The sequence below is a fragment of the Myotis nattereri genome (genome assembly GCF_964212035.1).
Source record: "Myotis nattereri genome assembly, chromosome: 3".
NCBI classification, from domain to species: Eukaryota; Metazoa; Chordata; class Mammalia; order Chiroptera; family Vespertilionidae; genus Myotis; species Myotis nattereri.
Window position 1 is genome coordinate 145,708,616 of NC_138077.1, and position 22,299 is coordinate 145,730,914.

At 40.5% G+C, this 22,299-nt stretch overlaps 1 protein-coding gene across 1 annotated transcript in view; it reads left to right on the top strand.

Annotated features, from left to right (window-relative positions):
• EVI5 (ecotropic viral integration site 5) overlaps positions 1–22,299 on the top strand; it is a 216,487-nt gene that overhangs the window by 76,942 nt on the left and 117,246 nt on the right. Inside the window, exons 6-9 of the mRNA XM_081087754.1 lie at positions 7,906–8,031; positions 11,367–11,510; positions 12,482–12,571; positions 12,675–12,772. Of these exons, the coding sequence (XP_080943880.1) occupies positions 7,906–8,031; positions 11,367–11,510; positions 12,482–12,571; positions 12,675–12,772 (458 nt within the window). The remainder of the gene's footprint in view (positions 1–7,905; positions 8,032–11,366; positions 11,511–12,481; positions 12,572–12,674; positions 12,773–22,299) is intronic.

The following is a 22,299-nucleotide window of genomic DNA, read 5'->3' on the forward strand; positions in this document are numbered from 1 at the left end:
TCCAATTAAGTTATTTATTAAAGTTGCAGTGAAGAATTTAAAAAGTATCCTTGTTTTTTATTAAGTGTAAGTTGCTATTGGGCATTTTTTCCTAAGCACAATTTAATTAGGAGCATTTAGGTAGCACTTTAAAAGATTACTAAAATTGTTGAAAATAACATGCCATAATATCCTCCACTAAATGAAATTTCACAACTTTGGTATTTACATTTGGACCACAGTATTTACTAAAGCCTGTATCTACTTTTAAATATTGACATATTTCAAATATGTCAATATTTAAGGAGGAGTAATCTTTTTTCAACCAAGGAGGACATGATTCAAGTGTTGGTATGCAATGTTATGTTATACAACATCTTCGGAAATTATATAGGACTTCTTGAGGACTTGTTATGGGCTCTAAGTGTGGTTCTCAGTCACACCAGGGATGTGGTATATATTTCTGTTGACAGTGACTTACTTTGGAGTGGGATTGGGTGGGATGTTTTCAGAAGTCAGGGACAGGATAATCATAGCTTTGAAGGGAAATGTCATAGTGTGGTTATCTCTTCAGCCTTGTTAAAAAAAATTAAAAAGTCCATCATACTCTATATTTAGTCTCAGATTAAAATATAGTCTGAAAGGAAACCTTGGAAATAATTTTTTTTTAAATATATTTTATTGATTTTTTACAGAGAGGAAGGGAGAGAGATAGAGAGTCAGAAACATCGATGAGAGAGAAACATCGACCAGCTGCCTCCTGCACATCCCCCACCGGGAATGTGCCCGCAACCCAGGTACATGCCCTTGACCGGAATCTAACCTTGGACCTTTCAGTCCGCAGGCCGACGCTCTATCCACTGAGCCAAACCGGTTTCGGCACCTTGGAAATAATTTGATTTGAATTACATAGGCTGGTTTTTGCATCTTAATTCTGCGAATTTGGACTAGATTATTTAACCTCTCTCTGAGTCTTAATTAGGCAATATTGTCTACTTTCAGATTCATTGTGAGGGCTATATGAGATAATATATGTAAAACCCTAGCATGATGTTTGGCACATAGTAGATAGGCAATAAAAGTTAAATGACTTCCTAAGATTACATATCATGATAGATAAAAGCAGAATAAGATTCAAAAACTGTGTTTCCAAATACTTTGCTTCAATTAGCTAACAGTTCTACCTGAGTTTTAAAGCTCTATACGTATTAGGGATGTACACATTTCTGAGTCTCAAAAACTTGGTGTAGAGACACTGGTTTATAGTAAAAATGACTGGTTTTTACTTTGCTTTATAATAGAAGAACTGCACCCAGAAGTTGTTATTGCAGAATATTTGTCTATTTCTAACATTAGGTTATAAATAATAAGAAAAAAAAACCTAGAAATGTTAATGTTGGAAGTATAGCTGTTTTACAACATTGTGATTTTCCTAATTTGTAATTGGTTAGTATTGGTAGGCCTTTCACTGTTGGACTCAAATATCCCTGTTATTAGACCAGTGATTTTTGTCACAATTCTGTTTCTTTTACTTTCATATTAGTTCCGAAATAACATTTCTATTGATGATCTAAAAAGCAGTTATCTCTACTTGAGCTATGAATCAGTCTTCCAACAGCTGACCTAGCTAGCTCTATAGGATTTAGGCCAATGCTCTATCCACTGAGCCAAACCAGCTAGGCAGGATGAAACTTTCTTTTTTTTTTCTTAGAGGAAGGGAGAGGGAGAGAGAAATGGAAACTTCAATGATGAGAGTGAATCATTGATCGGCTGCCTCCTGCACGCCCCATACAGGGGATCGAGCCTGCAACTCAGGCATGTGCTCCAACCGTGACCTCCTGGTTCATAGATTGATGCTCAACCACTGAGCCATGCCGCCTGGGTGGGTTGTAACTTTTCTTGGTATGTTCACAAGAGAAGAAATTCTTGTAAGACAGAAAAGGGGAGATTAATTGATTTATTCGTACTGTAACTATCATGAGGGGCTGGAGAAGTGGAAGGTAGTGGTAGGAGATGGGGTTGGAGAAGTGGTAAGGGGTCATGTCATATAGGACCTATAAGGATTGTGGCTTTTATTGAGGATATGGAAAGCCACTAGAGAAGCTTTTTGTTTTGAGCAGTGGAGTGAAATGATTGAAATGACGAATTGAAAGGATCACTCTGGCAGCTCCAGGATGTATGGAGAGTAGGTTGTTGGGAAGGGAGCACAAGGGAGGCAGCAGAGTGGCCAGTGAGGAAGCCCTTGCAGTTGTCCAGACCATGGATTACTGCTCTCTTGATGGTGGTTTGGACTAGGTGTTATGATGAGACGTGGTTGATTTTTAAGATATTCTGAATGTAGAACCAGCAGGATTTACTGATAGATTGGATGTGGAGTAAAAGAGAAAGGAGGAATGATGACTCATAAGGTTTTTGAGCAGAAGTATGGGACAAGAAGTAGCAGGAAATTAGGAGTGTGATTTAAGCTGTCTGTTGGACATCCAAGTGGGGATATAAATGTGCAGGTGGAAATACGAGAAGGGCATTGGGGGAATGTCCAGGCTGATAGATAGAAGAGAGAGACTAAAGGCTATAAAAATGGGTTCAGATGCAGGTAGAATGGTAGATGTGGTGGCGTGAGAATGGGGCAGTTTTCTTTTAATTGCTTCTATTAAAAAAATACTGAAATAGCAAACAAGGTCATTAGCTTAGAGACGAGTGGAAGCTTGAGGACAGAGAAGAAAGTTTGAAATGGTCAAGAATGAGTGATTGAATTAGAGAAATAAAATATACCAGACAGCATTAAAGATCCACTGAGATTAGTGGTCCTAAATTCAAAATGAGACCAGCCAGCAGGGCTAAGTGTTTTTATTTTACCCACCCAGACACTTTCTGCTGCCTGAATGTAGTTACAGAGTTGGATTTTTCTAAAGGTGGAGTTTTGCAGTTAGGATTATAACTGAGAGAGAAAGACAAAGTAATTGTGGATTTAAATGTGTGAATAAATATAACAGTAAAGTGAGCACAGGAGAGAGTTGGGAACAAAGTTAAGGTACTGTGTAAATGAATGAGGACTGCAAGGTCAGATCATTGTAAATACTTTATGTACATTAATCTTCACTGCATCCCTGTGAAGTAAGTACTATTATTATACCCATTTGGTAGGTAGTAAAGCTGAGCAACTGAGAAGTTAAATAATCTGCTGAAGGTCATACAGCTGTTAGTGGGAGTTGAACCATAGGTGGTATGGCTATAGAGCCTGAGCTCGTAACTGCCTGCCAAGATCATTGGAGCAAAGGAAGCCAGAGGTGTCTTAGGCCAGAGGTGTCCTTAATCCACATGAAAATGAGTGTGGTTTGAGGGGATGACCCTCAGGTTTGTAGATGCTGTAAAAAAGAGGAATCATGGGTAATGTCTACTGGTATGCGTTTCAAGAGAATGGGGAGTTAATGCTGTGGAAGTGGCAGTGAGGTTCAAGAAGGGCTATGTACCTCTCTACCCCATGGCTTCTTTCAGTGCTGTGGGAGATAAAACAGCCACCTCGGGAGAGAGCCAGGTTTTGGTGTCAAACTATTCTTAAGGAAAAGCCAGATTTCAATTAGAAAAGAAGGTGAAAGAACATTTGATAAAGAGATTGAGGATTAGTTAGGATATTTTGTTGATGATAGATTATGAGTTCTAGAAAGTTCTGTGGAAGAGGTTTTGGTAAGGTTGTAAGTGGGGTTAAATTAGGGGAGCAGTAGAATCACATAGGATGAGAATTCTGGGTTTAATTTTTTTTCTTCAGTGACTGACTTAAACCAATGGGGTTGTAGGGCTTAAGAGGATTAATGAGGATGGTTTCCAAGGCAGAATTGTGGTTATGTGTGTTGGAAGGGAGGATGGAAGGAAGGGAAGAAGGAAGGGAGGGAGGGAGGAAGGGAGGAAGGAAAAGGAGGGAGGGAGGCGAGGAGGGAGGAAGGGAGAGAGAGAGGGAGGAAGGTTTTGCCAAGAGTAACTCTTGGCTCCTGTCTTGGTTGTGTCAACATGGCCAGGAAAAATGTATTGTTACTGGAAGCAGTCTTCAGTGAGAAGAATGCCTAGAGATCCTTTGAAGTTTCCTCTTTTGAAACACACTGGTATAACGTGAGTGAATGAGCACTAGAAAATTTTATCTTTTTGAGAAAGATGACTTAATAATTTAGATAAGTGTTATTTACTTAAGTATTATGAATATCTGAGTAGCTCTTTCAGAACTTTTACATTTATTATCTTATTTAATACTAGTGGCCTGGTTCACAAATTTGTGTACAGTAAAAGGGAATTAATTAGAGGAAATATCTTTTTTTTTTTTAAATATATTTTATTGATTTTTTACAGAGAGGAAGAGAGAGAGATAGAGAGTTAGAAACATCGATGAGAGAGAAACATCGATCAGCCGCCTCCTGCACATCTACTGGGGATGTGCCCGCAACCAAGGTACATGCCCTTGACCGGAATCGAACCCGGGACCCTTCAGTCCGCAGGCCGACGCTCTATCCACTGAGCCAAACCGGTTTCGGCTAGAGGAAATATCTTAATATTGCTATTTGCCTTTTCTTTATAATAGAAGTGTCAGAGATGAAAGTTAATGAGTAAAATGTATCTGCCCATTTGGGGTTGAATGTCATGGTTATGAATAAATCGGGCTTGCCATACTTCGTTACAATTGCCATAGCATCCTGATATCGCTGTTACATATTTCCGGGACTACCCTCAAAAGATGATGGAAGTATTATCATTTTACCAGTTGGCACATTGTCATTTTCAGACCTAGATTTGAGATAATCCATCAAACCACTATATTTTCAACTCTCAACTTAGATTGGTTTGCTTTGATGAAATGTATCTGATTGGCCTGCATTTTTAATATGAATCCACAATAAACTGTTGAGTTAATGTTCCTGTATTTAAAATAAGATTGAACATGTCATGCACAGAGAGATGAAATCCATAATACTGCATTTGTGTGACTCGTGTCCTTAGATTTTGTCTAGTGTCATTGTCAATTACACTGTTGTCTCTGAGTCTTAATGCAATATCTGTTCCCCAGCCTTTTTCACCATGTGGAAAAAGAATAGGATATGTCATTGCATCTAATATAGGAAACAGGATACTGATTTGTTTCATTTTAGTGGCATTCGGATTATTGGGATCTGGTTTACAATGAGTGAGAAAGTCCCTTTCAAAAGGAGGTTCTCCATCTTCATTTCTGAATATGACGGCAACCTCAATTACACGAGGAGAATTATATCTACCCGGATCACTGATACGATCGTATTTAATCGCTTTCATGGGGGTGATTCTGTTGTTACTTCCGTGGGAGCAATACCTTTTGCTGCTGCTTCAGATTGGGCTTTCTTTTCTACCTCATGTAGCATCTTGTACGATTTTGTTAATTCATTTATTTCATGCATGAAGTTGTTGATGTTGATCATGAGTCTTTCTGAGCAGCCCTGGTTTTCTAATTAGCCCTGGCATTGCTAATCTTTTACTTGTTGCTTTGGCCATATCTAAAATATAGAGTTGAGCAAACTTCTGAGAAACACCATCTGAAGGATGTAAAGTTCCAGTACGGTGACAAACTTGTCTGTGTATTCTAAAACAGTATGGCCCATATCCTAATGGCGATGCAATATTTGTACCCATGGAAGCAAAAGCAAAAGAACTATTTATGGATCGAATATTTTCCATGAAATTTTTATTGTCAGAATCTTCGTTTGTTATTAATCTTTTAAAATATACTGGGTATTCTGGAAAATGTATATCATTGGTACAAACTTTACCTTTGCTACAACATTGAGTAAATTTCCCATCGGATGGTTTTTCATCAGAGAAATTTAGTGATAGACAAAATTCACATCCAACAGTCATTCCACCACAACTATGTTCAAGGATTGCATCCTTATGTACTACATTTTCGCTGAGAAGGCAGTTCCTACCGGTATGGGTAGTACTTGTTGATGACTATTCTCTCAACATATTCTGTCAGCGCCGCCTCCTTCTTTCAACTTCAGAGTCATGTTGGTCTTTAGACATTTTCTGTTGATGACACCAGCTTCTTTCAACTTCAGAGCTACGTTGTGCCAATAATTGCTCTTCAGATACATTCTGTCGCTGACGTCGCCTTCTTTCAGCTTCAGAGGCACGTTGGTCTTCAGACATTGTCTGTCGATGACGCCGGCTTCTTTCGGCTGCAGAGCTACGTTGTGTTAGTAGTTGCTCTTTAGACATATTCCCACCTCCCTGCTGTCAGGGTCTGGGATGCAGGTGAATGAGAGTCCTGGCTGTCAGGCTGCTGAGAGCTGGCTGACCAACGACTGATTCTGGCTGATCCTGTGGGGGATGGGACTCTCTCCTCGCTGCTGTCAGAGTCTGGACCGGCACCCACGGGGACATGGGGTCAAGTCTGCCTGCGCCAGGAGACCCAGAGTCAAGTCCCTGCCCACTTACTTGTGCCTCAAAATCCTGCGAAATGCAGACCTGCCTGCACTTATGCAGACAGATGCAGCATCCAGCCTCACGGAGCCGCGGGACCCCTGGTGGAGCCCCCCCCCCCCCCCCCCCCCGCAGTGCACTCAGCTGAGGGAACTCTGGGGAAGCTGCGCGGAGCAGCAGGGGGGACCCGCCCACCTCACTCCCCCGCCCCCCGGCAGGGCTGAGGGGACTCCTGTGGCAGGTGCACGTAGCGGCCAGCTCCGCCCCCGCTGTGGGTGCCGCCATCTTGTTACAGCATGATGGTCAATTTGCATATCTCCCTTTATTAGATAGGATAATTTTCTAGTGAGTTACATTTAAATTGTGTGTGTGTGTGTATATATATATATATATATATATATATATATATATAGTTGATATCTTTATATGTACATATAAAGTCGATATCTTTAAACCCCAATTACAGTTTCTTTGAAAATGTATTTTACAAGTTCTTGTAATTACACCTTATCACTTCTGCTCAGAATGTTTAAAAGGGCTTCCCATCTCACTTAAGGTAAAAGTCCAAGTCCTTACAGTAGCCTCCAAAGCCTGTGTAATTTGGTTTCCTGTTACTTATCCTCCATAACGTAACTACCACTGTAACATTACTCCTACTTTATTAGTCCCCTGTTTGCTGTTCCTTGAGCATGCCAATCTTGGTTCCATTTCAAGGCCTTTATATTATTCTCCTAGGACTGTTTTCCTCAGTTGTTCCCTTCAGAATTCTGCTCAAATGTTATCAAGGCACTTTCCCTGACCTAGGTAGGGAAAGTAAATAGTATCTCCCCAGCTTTTCCTGTTACTCTACTTTGTTTTTTGTTTTTTTTTTAAAATATATTTTATTGATTTTTTACAGAAAGGAAGGGAGAGGGATAGAGAGTCAGAAACATCGATGAGTGAGAAACATCGATCAGCCGCCTCCTGCACATCTCCTACTGGGGATGTGCCCACAACCCAGGTACATGCCCTTGACCGGAATCGAACCTGGGACCTTTCAGTCCGCAGGCCGACGCTCTATCCACTGAGCCAAACCGGTTTCGGCTCTACTTTGTTTTATTTTAATAGCACTCATAGCCATCTCACATATATTAATTGATTTCTTCCATACATTGTCCTCTTGCCCCACTAGAAAGTACAAAGTCGCTGAGTATAGCAGTTGTGTTTATTTTGTTGACTGGCATAGGTAGATAGATAGTTAGATAGATAGAGAGAGGTATCTAGCAAGTGAGACTGTTAGTCTCAGAGGTTGTTAGATTTGTCTAACTTTTCATTTGCTGTGATACGTGGGAGGTTAAACCTTCTGATTTTTAGTCTATTGATCTTGACATTGTATCACATGGCCACTCAAAACAGTGTTTATAATTGGATGGGTACTTAGTTTAAACAGACTTTAACTTACTTGTGTATCACAGAACATTAACCTAATGTTGCTTTTTTCTCCTAATGTAGATGCCAGAAGAAGAAGCCTTCTGTGTATTTGTTAAATTAATGCAAGATTATAGACTTCGTGAACTTTTTAAACCAAGTATGGCAGAATTGGGCCTTTGTATGTACCAGTTTGAATGCATGATTCAGGTAAAAGTGTAGTGTTAAAGGCATATTGCCTTTATATTTTGTCAAATATGCCTTAATATTTTGTCATCTTGGTTTGAGTGACACCTGAGCATATTTAATGTTCAAAGCATTACAGCAATTGAAAAAAATTAGTGTTTTAATCACATGGTCATTTGTTGGTTGATTAATACAATTTAGACCTACTTTTCAGTTAGGCATTATCTGCAGATATCTGCACTATCACAGTCTTGAACTTGACTGCAATTTTCACATTCAAACCTTAAGCATATGTGCTAAATGTATCATAACCCCATTGCCGAAATGCATACGTTTCCTTATGACCTATTATATCCTATTGTTATGTGTAGACTATGCTCTCTTGCATGAGCCTATGACATCGTGACACTGATGTTAGTTCATTCCCTTTGAGATTACTTCTTCTGTTTCTTTCAGTCCTCTCCCCTGCCTTCCCCCTGCCCTTTTTTTTCTTAATCCTCACCTGAGGATATTTTTTTCCATTGACTTTTAGAGAGAGTGGAAGGGAGGGAGGGTGGAAGTGGGGGGAGAGAAAAAGAGTAACATCGATGTGAGAGAGACACATCGATTGGTTGCCTCTGGCTCTCATCCCAACCACAAGGGGCTGGGCATTGAACCTGCAATTCAGGTGTGTGCCCCTGACTGGGAATTGGTGACCCTTTGGTGTGCCAACTCTCTAACCACTGAGAAACACTGGTCAGGGCATGCCTTTCCCTTTTTACCTCACATTTTGCTAGCTTTTAATCTTTTTCTTAAAATTTTTTAAAAATTTTTATTTATTTTATTTTATTTCAATAAGTCTTTATTCAGATTATTACAGTTGTTCCTCTTTTTTCTCCCCATAGCTCCCCTCCACCTAGTGGGTTTGTGTGCCAGGTGTCCTATAGTGCTCAGTGGCTCAGCCACCCCAGTCACCTGAGGTGGACACTCTTGGTGCACCCCTTTGTGGCTGTGTGCACAGTCTTGTTGTAATTAAGCCTTGATTGCTGTTGGTATCGCTGGGAGGAATTGACCTCCAGACCAATTGGCTGTGAGAACCAGTTGTGTCTAAATGGGAGAACTGCTGTGCTGGAGACACCCTTCTGGGGCAGGACTTGCTTCAGTGGGGCTTTGGTGCTCACTGAGTCTGCCCCCTGAGTGTGTCTTTTATGGATGTGAAGAGCTGTAATCTGGTATGGTCACACTCTGACCACTGGGTACACTGGCTTTTGGATCTCCAAGGAGGTGCAAAGTCAGCCACTGCCTGAGGCTACCCAGCAGGATTTATGGAGAGATCTGCAGATTCCTCCTCTTTGGGGTTTGGAGGTGCCCAAATGAGGCGCAGCTGTGAAGCAACGCAGGCAGCTGACAAGCTTTAGGCCTTCTTTTGGAAGCTCTGGGGTTCTTTGACCCAGCTGTAGTTTGTTAGGTTAGGTTGCAAAAGGCCAGGCCATTCATATGCAAAAGCCTCTGTGCACAGCTTGGGTGGGGTTGTAAATTGGGTGGGGCGTGGTCTCAGGGAATCATGGGTCGGTGCAAACTGCAATGGTTGCCCATCAGCCCTGCCCCAATAGGTCCCTGGGCCTGTGTGTCCCGCAGCCCGTGCAGGAACAATGAAGGCTGCGAGCACCTCTATGAGAAAGCCGCCCTCATGTTCTGGCCCAATGCCAGACAGTCCAGTTTCTCTCCGTATGAGTCTGGGTCCCCAGAGACTCGCCCGGAACTGGAGTTCAGAGCAGTTGGGAGTTTGTATCTCCCTCCCGATTGAAAAAGACCACAGTGTACCCAGTTGCCTCCGAACCTCCGCTCTTCCGCTCCTCTGTTCCTCCTACTGGTTTCAATGCACCTTTCTCTTTCCCTCTCTAGTTGTCGAACTTCCACTCAGCCAGCCTTCCCATGGTTCTGGATGATACTCGTTTTGTCTTTTAGTTGTAGTTTTGATGTGGTTGTGGGAGACAGCAAGTACAGGCATTTACCTATGCCTCCATCTTGGTTCTCCCGCTAGCTTTTAATCTTAAAAAACAATGTTCCCATCCTTTTCTGTTGCTAGTTTAAGATTCAGAGTCTAGTGACTTCATGAGGGTGAGGGGGAGAGGAATCAAAATTAAAGAAAAATACCTTTGAAATATTTTACCTTTCTGGATTTAATTTTTATTTTATTTTATCCTTACCTGAGGATATGTTTATTGATTTTAGAAAAAGAGGAAGGGAGAGAGAGAGAGAAACATTGATGAGAGAGAAATACTGCTCAGTTGCCTCCTATTTGTGACATTGAACCTGCAACCTAAGTATGTGCCCTGTCTGGGAATTAAACCTGCAGCCTTTTTGTATATGGGAGGATGCTCTATTCAACTGAGCCACCTGGCCAGGGCCAGTTTTTATATTTTATATATAAAAATAAGTTTACTATATTGTCCTGTAAAATAATGGTGTAAGTATTCTCGTTTAGTTAAATGTCAATTAAATAAGCAGAATTTAAGAATATAGGTTAATGATTGAGCTGGCATGAGAGCCATTTTTATGAGTCCCCTTTTCTCTGGCAGCCTTAATTACAAGAATTTTTTAAAAATATATTTTTATTGATTCCCTACTGGGAAACAAGTCCACAACTGGGCATGTGCCCTGACCGGGAATTGAATTCTGTAACCTCTTGGTGCATGGGAGGATGCTCAACCAACTGAGCCAGACCACTCAGGGCACCCACCGGAATTTTAAAATTCTATATCTTTTTCTATGTATGGTAAGAGGAAGGGGATATGTAAAATGTTTTTACATTTTAAAGACAAAGTAGATCTTGAGATGATTCTTAAATTCTTTTTCTAAAATAGTAAGCTTGTTTTGTACCAACCCTTAAAGCTTTTGGTTTATTTTCAGTTAATGTGTCATTTATGTTTTGAATTATTAGAGTTGCTGAAGCATCTGTATTTTATGTGAGAAGGTAGGTAGGTAAGGTGAACAATGATAGTATCTGAAAGTATTTCAAAATAGCGTTTCTTTTCTTAAAAATTTTTTTGAAATATTATAGTTTATAGAAAATACCAGACACCCATCTACCCACCAACAAGGTTAAACAAATATAAAAAATTTTACTTGCTTTAATATTTCTTTTTATTAATAAAATGTCATAGAGACAGCCAAAGTTCTAACTCCACATTCTTTTCCCTTCCCAGGTAGTAACTATTATCTTGAACATATCAATTTCTACATCTTAAACTTTTCCATATGGTGTCTGATCTTATCTTCATGTCTGGTATAGGCTAATCTAGTGTATATGCAATGATCTGGTTTAAAATAACCAACTTTACTTACTGTGTTTTAACTAATTATTTTCTTCTCTTTAGGAACATCTTCCAGAGCTCTTTGTACATTTTCAGTCTCAGAGTTTTCATACCTCAATGTATGCATCATCCTGGTTTCTGACTATCTTTCTTACGACTTTTCCACTACCAATTGCAACAAGGATATTTGATATCTTTATGTCTGAGGTAAGCTAATGGGCATTCTGAGCAAGGAATCATTGGGTTAATTAGAGCAGGGCAGTGAGGAGAACAATAAAGGAGCCAGGTGTCCCATGCTAAACTGCTTACATGGATGATCTAATTTAAACCTGTAACACCCCTATCAGGTACTGTTCATTTTCCCGTATGATTGATGAGAGAACCAAGACGTAGCTAGCTTGTGTATAGACACATAGCATATAAGTGGTATAGTAACCAGGATTCAAATCTAGGCAATCAGAATTTGGAACCTACACTCTTAAACTTATGTATGACCTCCTGATTGATTTAGTAAGAATTAGTGAGTGATAGAATTTGCCTCACACTTAACATGTTGCAATGCATCTGCTATCCAAAGAGCCAGAAGTGATGAATCTAATTAATCTAAGTTTCTTCTTTTCCACGAACACCTTACAAGTAGCCCTTTAATTGTCATTGACATGTGGTAGGTGATCCTTTGTCTTCTGTATTTTGGATGAGAATATGGTAAGAAGGTAGGATAGGTGAAAAGTGGTAGATAACTCTTATAGGTATTATTAATATTTTAATTACCTCTTAATCAAACTCAATGTTAATTGTTATTGATTACATCTTGGGAAGATTAATTTGTATTACCTAGCTAAATTAGTTTAGTCTAGAGCCAGCAAACTGTGATTTGTGTACTGGTTTACATGCCAAATCTGTCCTTCCATTTGTTTTTGGAAGTAAAATTTTCTTGGAACACGGCCATGCCCATTTGTTGATATGTCTGCTTTGGGCTACAGTGGCTGAGTTGAATATTTGTGACAGTGACCGTATTGCCTACAAAACCTAAAATATTTACTATCTGACTCTACAGAAAATGTTTGCCAACCTCTAGTTTAGATTCCTGAATGTTTGCCTTATTATTCTTTTGAATGATTAGTTTTTGTTGATGGAAGAGTAAGACAAATTTGGCTTTATATAATTTGTTTCCTCAGGGTTTAGAGATAGTGTTTCGAGTAGGATTAGCACTTCTTCAAATGAATCAGACAGAACTGATGCAACTCGACATGGAAGGGATGTTACAAGTAAGTCAGTTCATGATTTATTGAATGCCTTTAGATTTTACTATTAATTAGTTAATAATAAACAGCACTAAGTATTTCTTATGTTTTTTTTATTGTTTCTTAGCACTTTCAGAAGGTCATTCCACATCAGTTTGATGGAGGTCCAGACAAATTAATTCAGGCAGCTTACCAAGTCAAGTATAACTCAAAAAAAATGAAAAAGTAGGTATTTTATATTTCATTTTTTAGTAATAGGGATTTGTTGAAGCATATAGGAAAAGAAATAAAAGTGGTAAAATATTCTAATAATAAGTTCAGTTTTCCTCCTCAGTTTGTACAACTATAGTACTTTATTTGGTAGTAATGGTTTTATTTATTTATTTATTTTAATTTAATTTTATGGTTTCTATCACCATTTGTCCACTCTATGCCTGCTTCCACTTCACCCTTCCCAACCCCCCCTCCCCCTCATGAAATCATCGCACTGTTGTCTGGTGGAAATGGTTTTAATGTAACAAATTTAATATTGGAATTTCATACTGCTCTTAATAGCAGTGCATGGGACCATGTGGATTACCTTTAAAGCTCCCCTTTCCTATTCCATATGGATTAGAATTAGGAATCTGGTAAGTGTATATGTGTAAGTGTGCTATTATTTTTTTTTAAATATATTTTATTGATTTTTTACAGAGAGGAAGGGAGAGGGATAGAGAGTTAGAATCGATGAGAGAGAAATATTGATCAGCTGCCTCCTGCACACCTCCTACTGGGGATGTGCCCGCAACCAAGGTACATGCCCTTGACCGGAATCGAACCTGGGACCTTTCAGTCTGCAGGCCGACACTCTATCCACTGAGCCAAACCGGTTAGGGCAGTGTGCTGTTATTTTTAAAACCATTTTTATGGTGTGGTCCATTTCACTGACCTTCTTTTCCTCTCAGTTGACCCCTGAGTGTCATTTTTAAAGAACTTATATTTCTAATTGCTGGGGTTTAAATGATGACTACAACAGGAAGTCCCTCCTGTGGGAAACTTACAGAAGTGCAAAAAACTGACATCATAAATATATATACAGTGGGGCCTTGACTTACAAGTGTCCCGACTAAACGAGTTTTTTGAGATACCAGCTGTCTCTCGGCTGATTTTTTGCATTGAGTTGATAGAGTAATTTGAGTTAACGAGCTCCTTAACGAGCTTGGTCTCAGAATGAATTAAACTCGTAAGTCAAGGCTCCACTGTATATATATAATAGCCATCAGTGAAAGTGCCATATAGGAAAAACAAAGCAGGATGAAGGACATAGAGCAGTGGGATAATATCTTAGATAGAGCATGCAAGGAGAGGGTATACAGATTAACAAGGTGCATTTTGGCCTGGGTGTTGTGACTCAGTGGTTGAGCATCTACCTGTGAACCAGGAGCTCACTGTTCTATTCCAGGTCAGGGCACGTGCCTGGGTTGTGAGCTTGATCCCCAGCAGAGGACACGCAGGAGGCAGCTGATCAATAATTCTCATCATTAATGTTTCTCTCTCTCTTCCTCACACTTCCTCTGAAATCAATAAAAATATATTAAAAAAAATAATAATTTCAAAACCCGGTAAAGACACTTCAAAGAAAGAAAATTGTAGGCCAGTATCCCTGATGAACATAGATACTGAAATCCTCAACAAAATATCAGCAAACTGGATTCAGCAATACATTAAAAGTGAGATTTATTTCAGGGATGCAAGTATGGTACAATATTTGCAAATCAATAAATGTGATACACCATGTAAACAAACTGAAGGATAAAATTCACATGATCATATCAATAGATGCAGAAAAAGCATTTGAAAAATCCAGGACCCATTTATGATAAAAACTCTCAGCAAGGTGGGAATAGAAGGATCATACCTCAACATAATAAAGTCTATATATGGCAAACCCACAGCTAACATCATACTCAGTAGGCAAAAACTATAAGCATTTCCCTTAAGATCAGGAACAAGACAGGGATGTCTGCTTTCACCATTCTTATTCAACATAGTACTGGAAGTCCTAGCCACCACAAACAAGAAAAAGAATTATAAGGCATCCAAATTGGAAAGCAAGAAGTAAAACACTCATTGTTCGCAGATGACATGATATTGTATATAGAAAACCCTAAACACCAGAAAAACTACTAGATCTAATGAATGAATTTGACAAAGTAGCAGGATATAAAATATTCAGAAATTGGAACCATTTTATACACCAAGTAGAGGCCTGGTGCACGGATTTGTGCACTGGTGGGATCCCTTGGCCTGGCCTGCAGGGATTGGGCAGAAACCAGCTTTCCGACATCCCCCGAGGGGGTCCTGGATTGTGAGAGGGTGCAGGCCAGGCCGAGGGACCCCACCGGTGCATGATCTGGGCTGGGGAGGGACTGCGAGAGGGCTCCAGGGCGTGTCCGGCCTATCTCGCCCAGTCCCTATTGGTGCTGATTGAGGCTGGCTGGCCGGGGAGGGACCATGGCAGATTGGCTTGCTGGGGAGGGGCTGCGGGAGGGCTCCAGGGTGTGCCTGGCCTGTCTCGCCCAGTCCCGATTGGCCCCGATCTGGGAGGGACTGAGGGAGGGCTTCAGGGTGTATCCGGCCCATCTCGCCCAGGCCCCATCAGCCAAACCCCAGCATCAAGCTAACCTGCTGGTCAGAGCATCTGCCCCCTGGTGGTCGGTGCATGTCATAGTGACTGGTCAAACGGTCGGACACTTAGCATATTAGGCTTTTACTATATAGGCTAATGAATTACCAGGAAGCGAAATTAAAACAACAATCTCATTTACTATTGCAACAACAAAAAAAGATACCTGGGAATAAATTTAACCCAGGAGGTAAAACGCCTGAACTCAGAAAATTATATGACCCTAAAGAAAGAAATTGAGGAAGATATAAGTAAATGGAAGCATATACTGTATTCATGGATAGGAAAAATTAACATCATTAAATGCCCATACTTCCCAAAGCAATCTACAGATTCAGTGCATTTCCTATTTAAAATATCAATGGCATGTCTCAAATGTCTAGAATAAATATTCCAAGAATTTATATGGAACCCCAAAAGACTCTGAATAGCCTCAGCAATCTTGAGGTATCACACTACCTGATATCAAACTAAACTACGAGGCCGTAGTAATCAAAACAGCATAGTATTGGTACAAGAGCAGACATACAGATGAATGGAACAAAATAGAGAGCATAGAAATAAACCCACACCTTTATGATCAATTAATATTTGACAAAGAATGCAAGAACATTCAATGGGATAAAGTCAGTTTCTTCAAAAAATTATGATGGGAAAATTAGACAGATAACATGCAAAAATATGAAACTAGGCCACCAACTTACAGCATACACAAGAATAAACTCATAACGGGTAAAAAAAAAAAAGTTGTGAAACCATAAATATCCTAGAAGAAAAAATAGGCAGTAAAATTTCAGACATTTCTTGTAGCAATATTTTTTCTGATATATCTCCTCAGGCAAGGGAAACAAAAAATAAACAAATGGGACTACATCAAACTGAAAAGCTTTTGTGCAGCAAAAGAAATCAACAAAATGAAAAGACATCCCACAGAATGGGAGAATGTATTTGCCAATGATGCATCTGATAAGGGGTTGATTTCCAAAACATATAATGACTTACTGGTATACAACTCAACACTTAAAAAAGTGATTTGCCCGGCTGGCATTGCTCAGTGGTTGAGTATTGACTTATGAACCAGGAGGTCATGGTTTGATTCCAGGTCAGGGCACATGCCAGGATTGCAGGGTCAATCCCCACGGTAGGGTATGCAGGAGGCAGCCAATCAATGATTCTCATCATTGATGTTTCTATCTCTCCCTCTCCCTTTCTGAAATCAACAAAAATATATTTAAAAACAAAAAACCCCAAATGATCCAATTTAAAAAATGGGCAAAGGGCTTGAATAGACACTTCTCCAAAGAGGATGTACAGATGGCCAATAGACATATGAAAAGATGCTCTATGTCACTAATCATCAGAGAAATGCAAATTAAAATCACTGTAAGATATCGCCTCACAAATGCTAGAATGGCTATCATCAACAAACAAGTGCTGGTGAGGATTTGAAGAAAAGGGCACCCTCGTGCACTGTAGATGGGAATGCAGACAGGTGTAGCTATAGTGGAAAAAAGTATGGAATTGCCTCAAAAATTAAAAATGGATCTGCCTTTTGACCCAGAGTGTTTACTTCTTGGAATAAAGGATCCTTCTTGGAAGGATCTGGAAACACTAATTCAAAAGAACATATGCATCCCTATATTTATTGCAGTGTTATTTACAATAGCCAAGATCTGGAAGCAGCCCAAGTGCTATTAGTAGATGAGTGGATAAAAAAGCTGTGGTACATTTACACAATGTAATACTACTTGGCCATAAAAAAGAAGGAAATCTTTCCTTTTGCAGAGAGCATAGATGGACCTGAAGATTATTATGCTAAATGAAACGAGCCAGTCAGAGAAAGATAAATACCATATGATCTTATATGTGGAATCTAATGAACAAAATTAACTGACGTACAACAGCAATAAAAAACCCCCCCAGAGGCATGGATACAAGGAACAAAATGATAGCTGTTAGAGGGGAGGGGGCTTGGCTGGCTGGATGAAAGAAGGTAAAGGAGATGAAGGGATAAGCAACACACACACACACACACACACACACACACACACACACACACACACACACAAAATACATAGACACCGGCAACAGTGTGATGATAGCCAGAGGGAAACGGGGGTGAGGTGAGCAAAGTGGGGATAATTGGGGATGGATAGAGACTTTGCTTTGGGCGATGGGCACATGATGCAGTGTGCAGATGATGTTTTATTGAGTTGTACACTTGAAACTGGTATGGTTTTGTGAACCAATGTCACCCCAATACAATTTTAAAAAATTTAAAAAATAATAAAAGATGAGCAAAGGACTTGAATAGTCATTATTCCGAAGTAGATATACGGATGGCCAATTAAATAAGTGCATAAAAAGATGCTCTTCCTGGCTGGAGTGGCTCAGTTGGTTGGGCATCACACATTGCACCCAAAAGTTGCTGGTTTGATTCCTGGTCAGGGCACATACTCAGGTTGCTGGCTCGATCCTTGGTAGGGGGTGTGCAGGAGGCAGCCAATTGATATTTTGATCTGACATTGATGTTTCTTTCTCTCCCTCTCCCTTCCTTTCTCTCTAAAGATCAATATAAAAGTTTTAAGGAAATTAAGAAAAAAAATGAATCACATTTAAAAAAAAGATGCTCAGCATCCTTGATCATTATGGAAATGTAAATTAAAACTATAGTGAGAAAAAAAAAACTATAGTGAGATACCACCCCACACCCATTGGGATGACTTCTATCACATAAACAGAAAATAAAAGGTGTTGCTGATGATGTGGAGAAATAGGAACCCTCGTGCACTGTTGCTGGGAATGAAAAATAGCAAGGCTGCTATGGGAACGCATATGGCAGTTCTTCAAAAAATTAAAAATAGAATTACCATATTATCCCGCTATTCCACTTCTGGGTATATACTCCTAAAAAAGTGAAATAAAGATTCAAAAAGATATTTGTATACCCATATTCATAGCAGCATTATTCATTTTCGGTCAAACTTGGGAGCAGCTAAAGTGTCCTTTAATGGATAAATGAATAGGCAAAATGTAGTATATGAACACAATGAAATATATTATATTTACAACAAATACAAGACAGTCTTAAAAAGGAAGGAAATTCTGACATAGGTATAAAATGGATGAACCTTGGGGACCTTTTTCTAAAAGTGATAAGCCAGTCACAGTATGGTTCCACTTATATGAGAAACTTAGTGTTGTTATAATCATAAACACAATATAACATGGTTGTCTGGGTCTAAGGAAAGGAGAATGGGGTTTTATTGGTTCATGGGGAGAGTTTCAGTTTTATCAAATGAAAAGTACTATGGACATGCTGGTGATAATGGCTGTATAACTATATGAATATTTAATACTACTGAACTGTACATTTAAAAATACTTAAAATGAAAAACTTCATGTTTATATATTTTATCTCAATTAGAAATTACTCTAAGATTTTATATATAATAGGTTTTTATTTTTTGAGGGAGAATTTGATTTCTTTATTGATTAAGGTATTACATATGTGTCCTTATCCTCCCATTGCCCTCCCACTCATGCCCTCACCCCCCTGGAGAATTTAATTTTTTAAAGCAGCTATAGGTTATTTAGGGCCTGATCTTATTAATATTTGGAGTTATTAAACTTGATATTAACATTTTTGGTCAAGAGAAATATATAAAAATAATTTGTTGGGACTACTTTTTATGTTCTATAAGTTTCTAAAAAATGATTTTACACTTACAGTAAAATTGTAAGAAGTATATCTCACTTGTCATTTCTTATTTTCTTAGTCTTTTCTTGTCTTTTATGACTTTGATATTTCTGAAGCGAGCTGATTAGTTATTTTGTAGAATGTCCTTCAATTTGGGTTTGTTTGATGGTTTATCTTGATTACTGGAAAAGATACCACAGAAGTGAGGTTCCCTCCTCAGTTTATCCTAACAAGGGTGCTTGATGTCAAATGATTATTGGTGATGTTAACCTTGATCAGTTGGCTCTGATGTTGCCTGCTAGGATTCTGTACTATAAACTTACTATTTTCCCCTTATATTGTTAAACTAGAGGCCCGGTGCACAAAAATTTGTGCACTCGGCGGGGGGGTGGGGGGGAGTTCCTCACCCCGGCCTGTGCCCTCTCGCAGTCTGGGACCCCTCAGGGGATGACCACCTGCTGGCTTAGGCCCGCTCCCCGGGGGATTGGGCCTAAGATGGCAATCAGACATCCCACTGGCAGTCCGGCAGCCCTCGGGGGATGTCCACTTGCCAGCGGGGAGCAGGCCTGAACTGCAGTCAGACATCCTTAGCGCTGCTGAGGAGGCAGGAGAGGCTCCCACCACCACCGCTGTACTGGCAGCCATCAGCCTGGCTTGTGGCTGAGCAGAGCTCCTCCATGTGGGAGCTCACTGACCACCAGAGGGCAGCTCCTGCATTTAGCATCTTCCCCCTGGTGGTTAGTGTGTGTCATAGTGACCAGTCATTCCCAGTCCTTCTGCTGTTAGGGTCAGTTTGCATATTACCCTTTTGCTATATAGGATAGAGACCTGGTGCACGGGTGGGTGCTGGCTGGTTTGCCCTGAAGGATGTCCCGGATCAGGATGGGGGTCCTGCTTGGGTGCCTGGCCAGCCTGGATGACAGGCTGATGGCTGTCTGCAGCTGGTCACACCTCCTTCAGGGTGGGGGTCCCCACTGGGGTGGCTGGCCAGTCTGGGTGAGGGGCTGAGGGCTGTTTTCAGGCTGGCAGGTGACTAAAGCCCCCAACCTCTCCTTTTTTTCTTTTTCTTTTTTATTCTGGGATTTATTTACCTTCTATGGCTGTCACTGGAGCTGAGAGCCAGCTTTAGCTCTGAGGCTCGGCTCCAGCTCTGAGACCTTGGCTGCTGAAAGCAGGTATCTGGGTTTGTTTGGCTACTATAATTGAAACACTGTTGCAGCTCCAGCTCTGAGGCCCGCTGGCTGAAAGTAGGTTTCTGGGGTTTGTTTAGCTTCTATAATTGCAACATTGTTTCTTAGAGTGCAGCTCAGAGGCCGGCAGCAGCAGGCGGGGAACCTTGGCTTCCTCCATCACTGGAGCAAGCAAGCCTCCTGTTCGCTTCAGCTGCCTGGCTGCCGACTGCCACCTTGGTTGGCAGTTAATTTGCATATCGCCCTGATTAGCCAATGGGAAGCATGTGGGAGGTGCGGTTAATTACCATGTTTGTCTATTATTAGATAAGATATTTTTGGACAGTTGCTTTGAAACTAGCTTAAGGTTTTATTCACTAATTTTAGAATTCATTGATTTTTTTTGCCTGTGGCAGTTACTGGTGTAGAGTGCTAATGGTGATTTTTGTATTTGCCTCATTCCTTCTATGTTTATTAATTGGAATTCTTCTGTTAGATAGAGTGGTCCCCTTTCCCCCATTATAAATATGTTAGTTAATTTTAATAGTCATCTGCCAGATAACAATGTTTTTGGTCACCAACGGACCAAATTTATGAAGGTGATCCCATCTATACTAATAAAAGCCTGGGTGGTCCTTGCGCCCTTGCACGTGATGTCGTTACAAGATGGCTGCCACAAGCAGAGGTGGGGCCCAGTGGCCACTCTGCACGGTGAGGCCTGGGGGTCCTGCGGCTCCCCGTGGCACGGAGGAGGCCGGTCTCTGTGTCTTTGCCGCCTTACGCAGAGGAGGCGGGTGCTGGCGGCAGCGGAGGAGGTGGGTCGCAGCAGGGGAGGGCAATTGGGGGTGATCACGCCGTCAGGGGAGGGCAGTTGGGGGTGATCAGGCTGGCAGGGAAGCAGTGAGGCGTCAATCAGGCCAGCAGGGGAGTGGTTAGGGAGTGATCAGGCAGGCAGGCAGGCGAGCGGTTATGAGCCAGTGGTCCTGGATTGTGAGAGGGAGTCCCAGATTGGAGAGGGTGCAGGCTAGGTTGAGGGACACCCCGACAGGCTTCTAGTAAGATTATAATGGGGCCGAAAATTTTCTATCTAGTGATGTTGTAGCCATGGTAACATCATTGTACAGTGCATCACCCATGTGTTTGTGTTGATGCTGATGTAAACAAATCTGTACTGCAGGTCTTATAAAAGTATAGCACATACAATCATGTACATTGCATAGTACTTGATAATGTTAGTAAACAACTATGTTACTGGTTTATATATTTGCTTTACTATTATTTTAGAATGCATGCTTTCTATTTATAAAAAAGAAAACATGCCACGTTATGCCTCATACATATACCTGTGCAACAGCCTCATACATCTTTTGTTTACTGCATCTCTTTATTGTATCATTTTCTCTTGTGCTTGATTTAATTGTGTGCTGTTTTGTTCTTCATGGTTCCTGAGCTTTTTTTTTTTTTTTAATCATACAAGTCCTTTGGTTGATCCCCTACCTTCCCTCTGAGGTTTGATGGTCTGATCGATGCTTCTCTGTCTCTGGATATTTTTTTGTTCATCAGTTTAATGTTGCTCATTCTGAGCTTTTTAAAAGAATATTTTTTTTATTGATTCCAGAGAGGAAGGGAGAGGGAGAGAGAGATAGAAGCATCAGAGATGAGAGAGAATCATTGATCGGCTGCCTCCTGCATGCCCCACACTGGGGATCGAGCCCACAACCTGGGCTTGTGCCCTTGGCTGGAATCGAACCTGGACCCTTCAGTCTGCAGGCCATTGCCAACCACTGAGCAAAATAGGCTAGGGCCTGAGATTTTTGCACAAAGATGAATTTGTGTAACAATGCATTGTATCCTTGTCATTAAGTTTTTCTTTTTGGTTAAGATCTCTTTGGTTGAACTCTACAGATGTATTTGAATTTGAGGGGGGAGGATGGGTAGTTCTTTTGTATAAGTTCAGTGCTGAATTGAAACTGTACACTTAGTTCTCTGTTTGGTGCCTTATATATTTTACTTTTTAAAGTAAAAAGTGTACAGCGATTTTCCACCTGTGTGTCACAAAAAATTTTAAAACATGTAATACCTGACTGTTTAGTCGGGGGTACTGACCTCTTTTCCCTTAGATTGTCGAATGAAAAAAATTGCAACAGTCAACACAACAATAGTTATCTGGTGTGAATGCTGTACCTTGAGCTATAAATATATAGGTCATATAATAGAG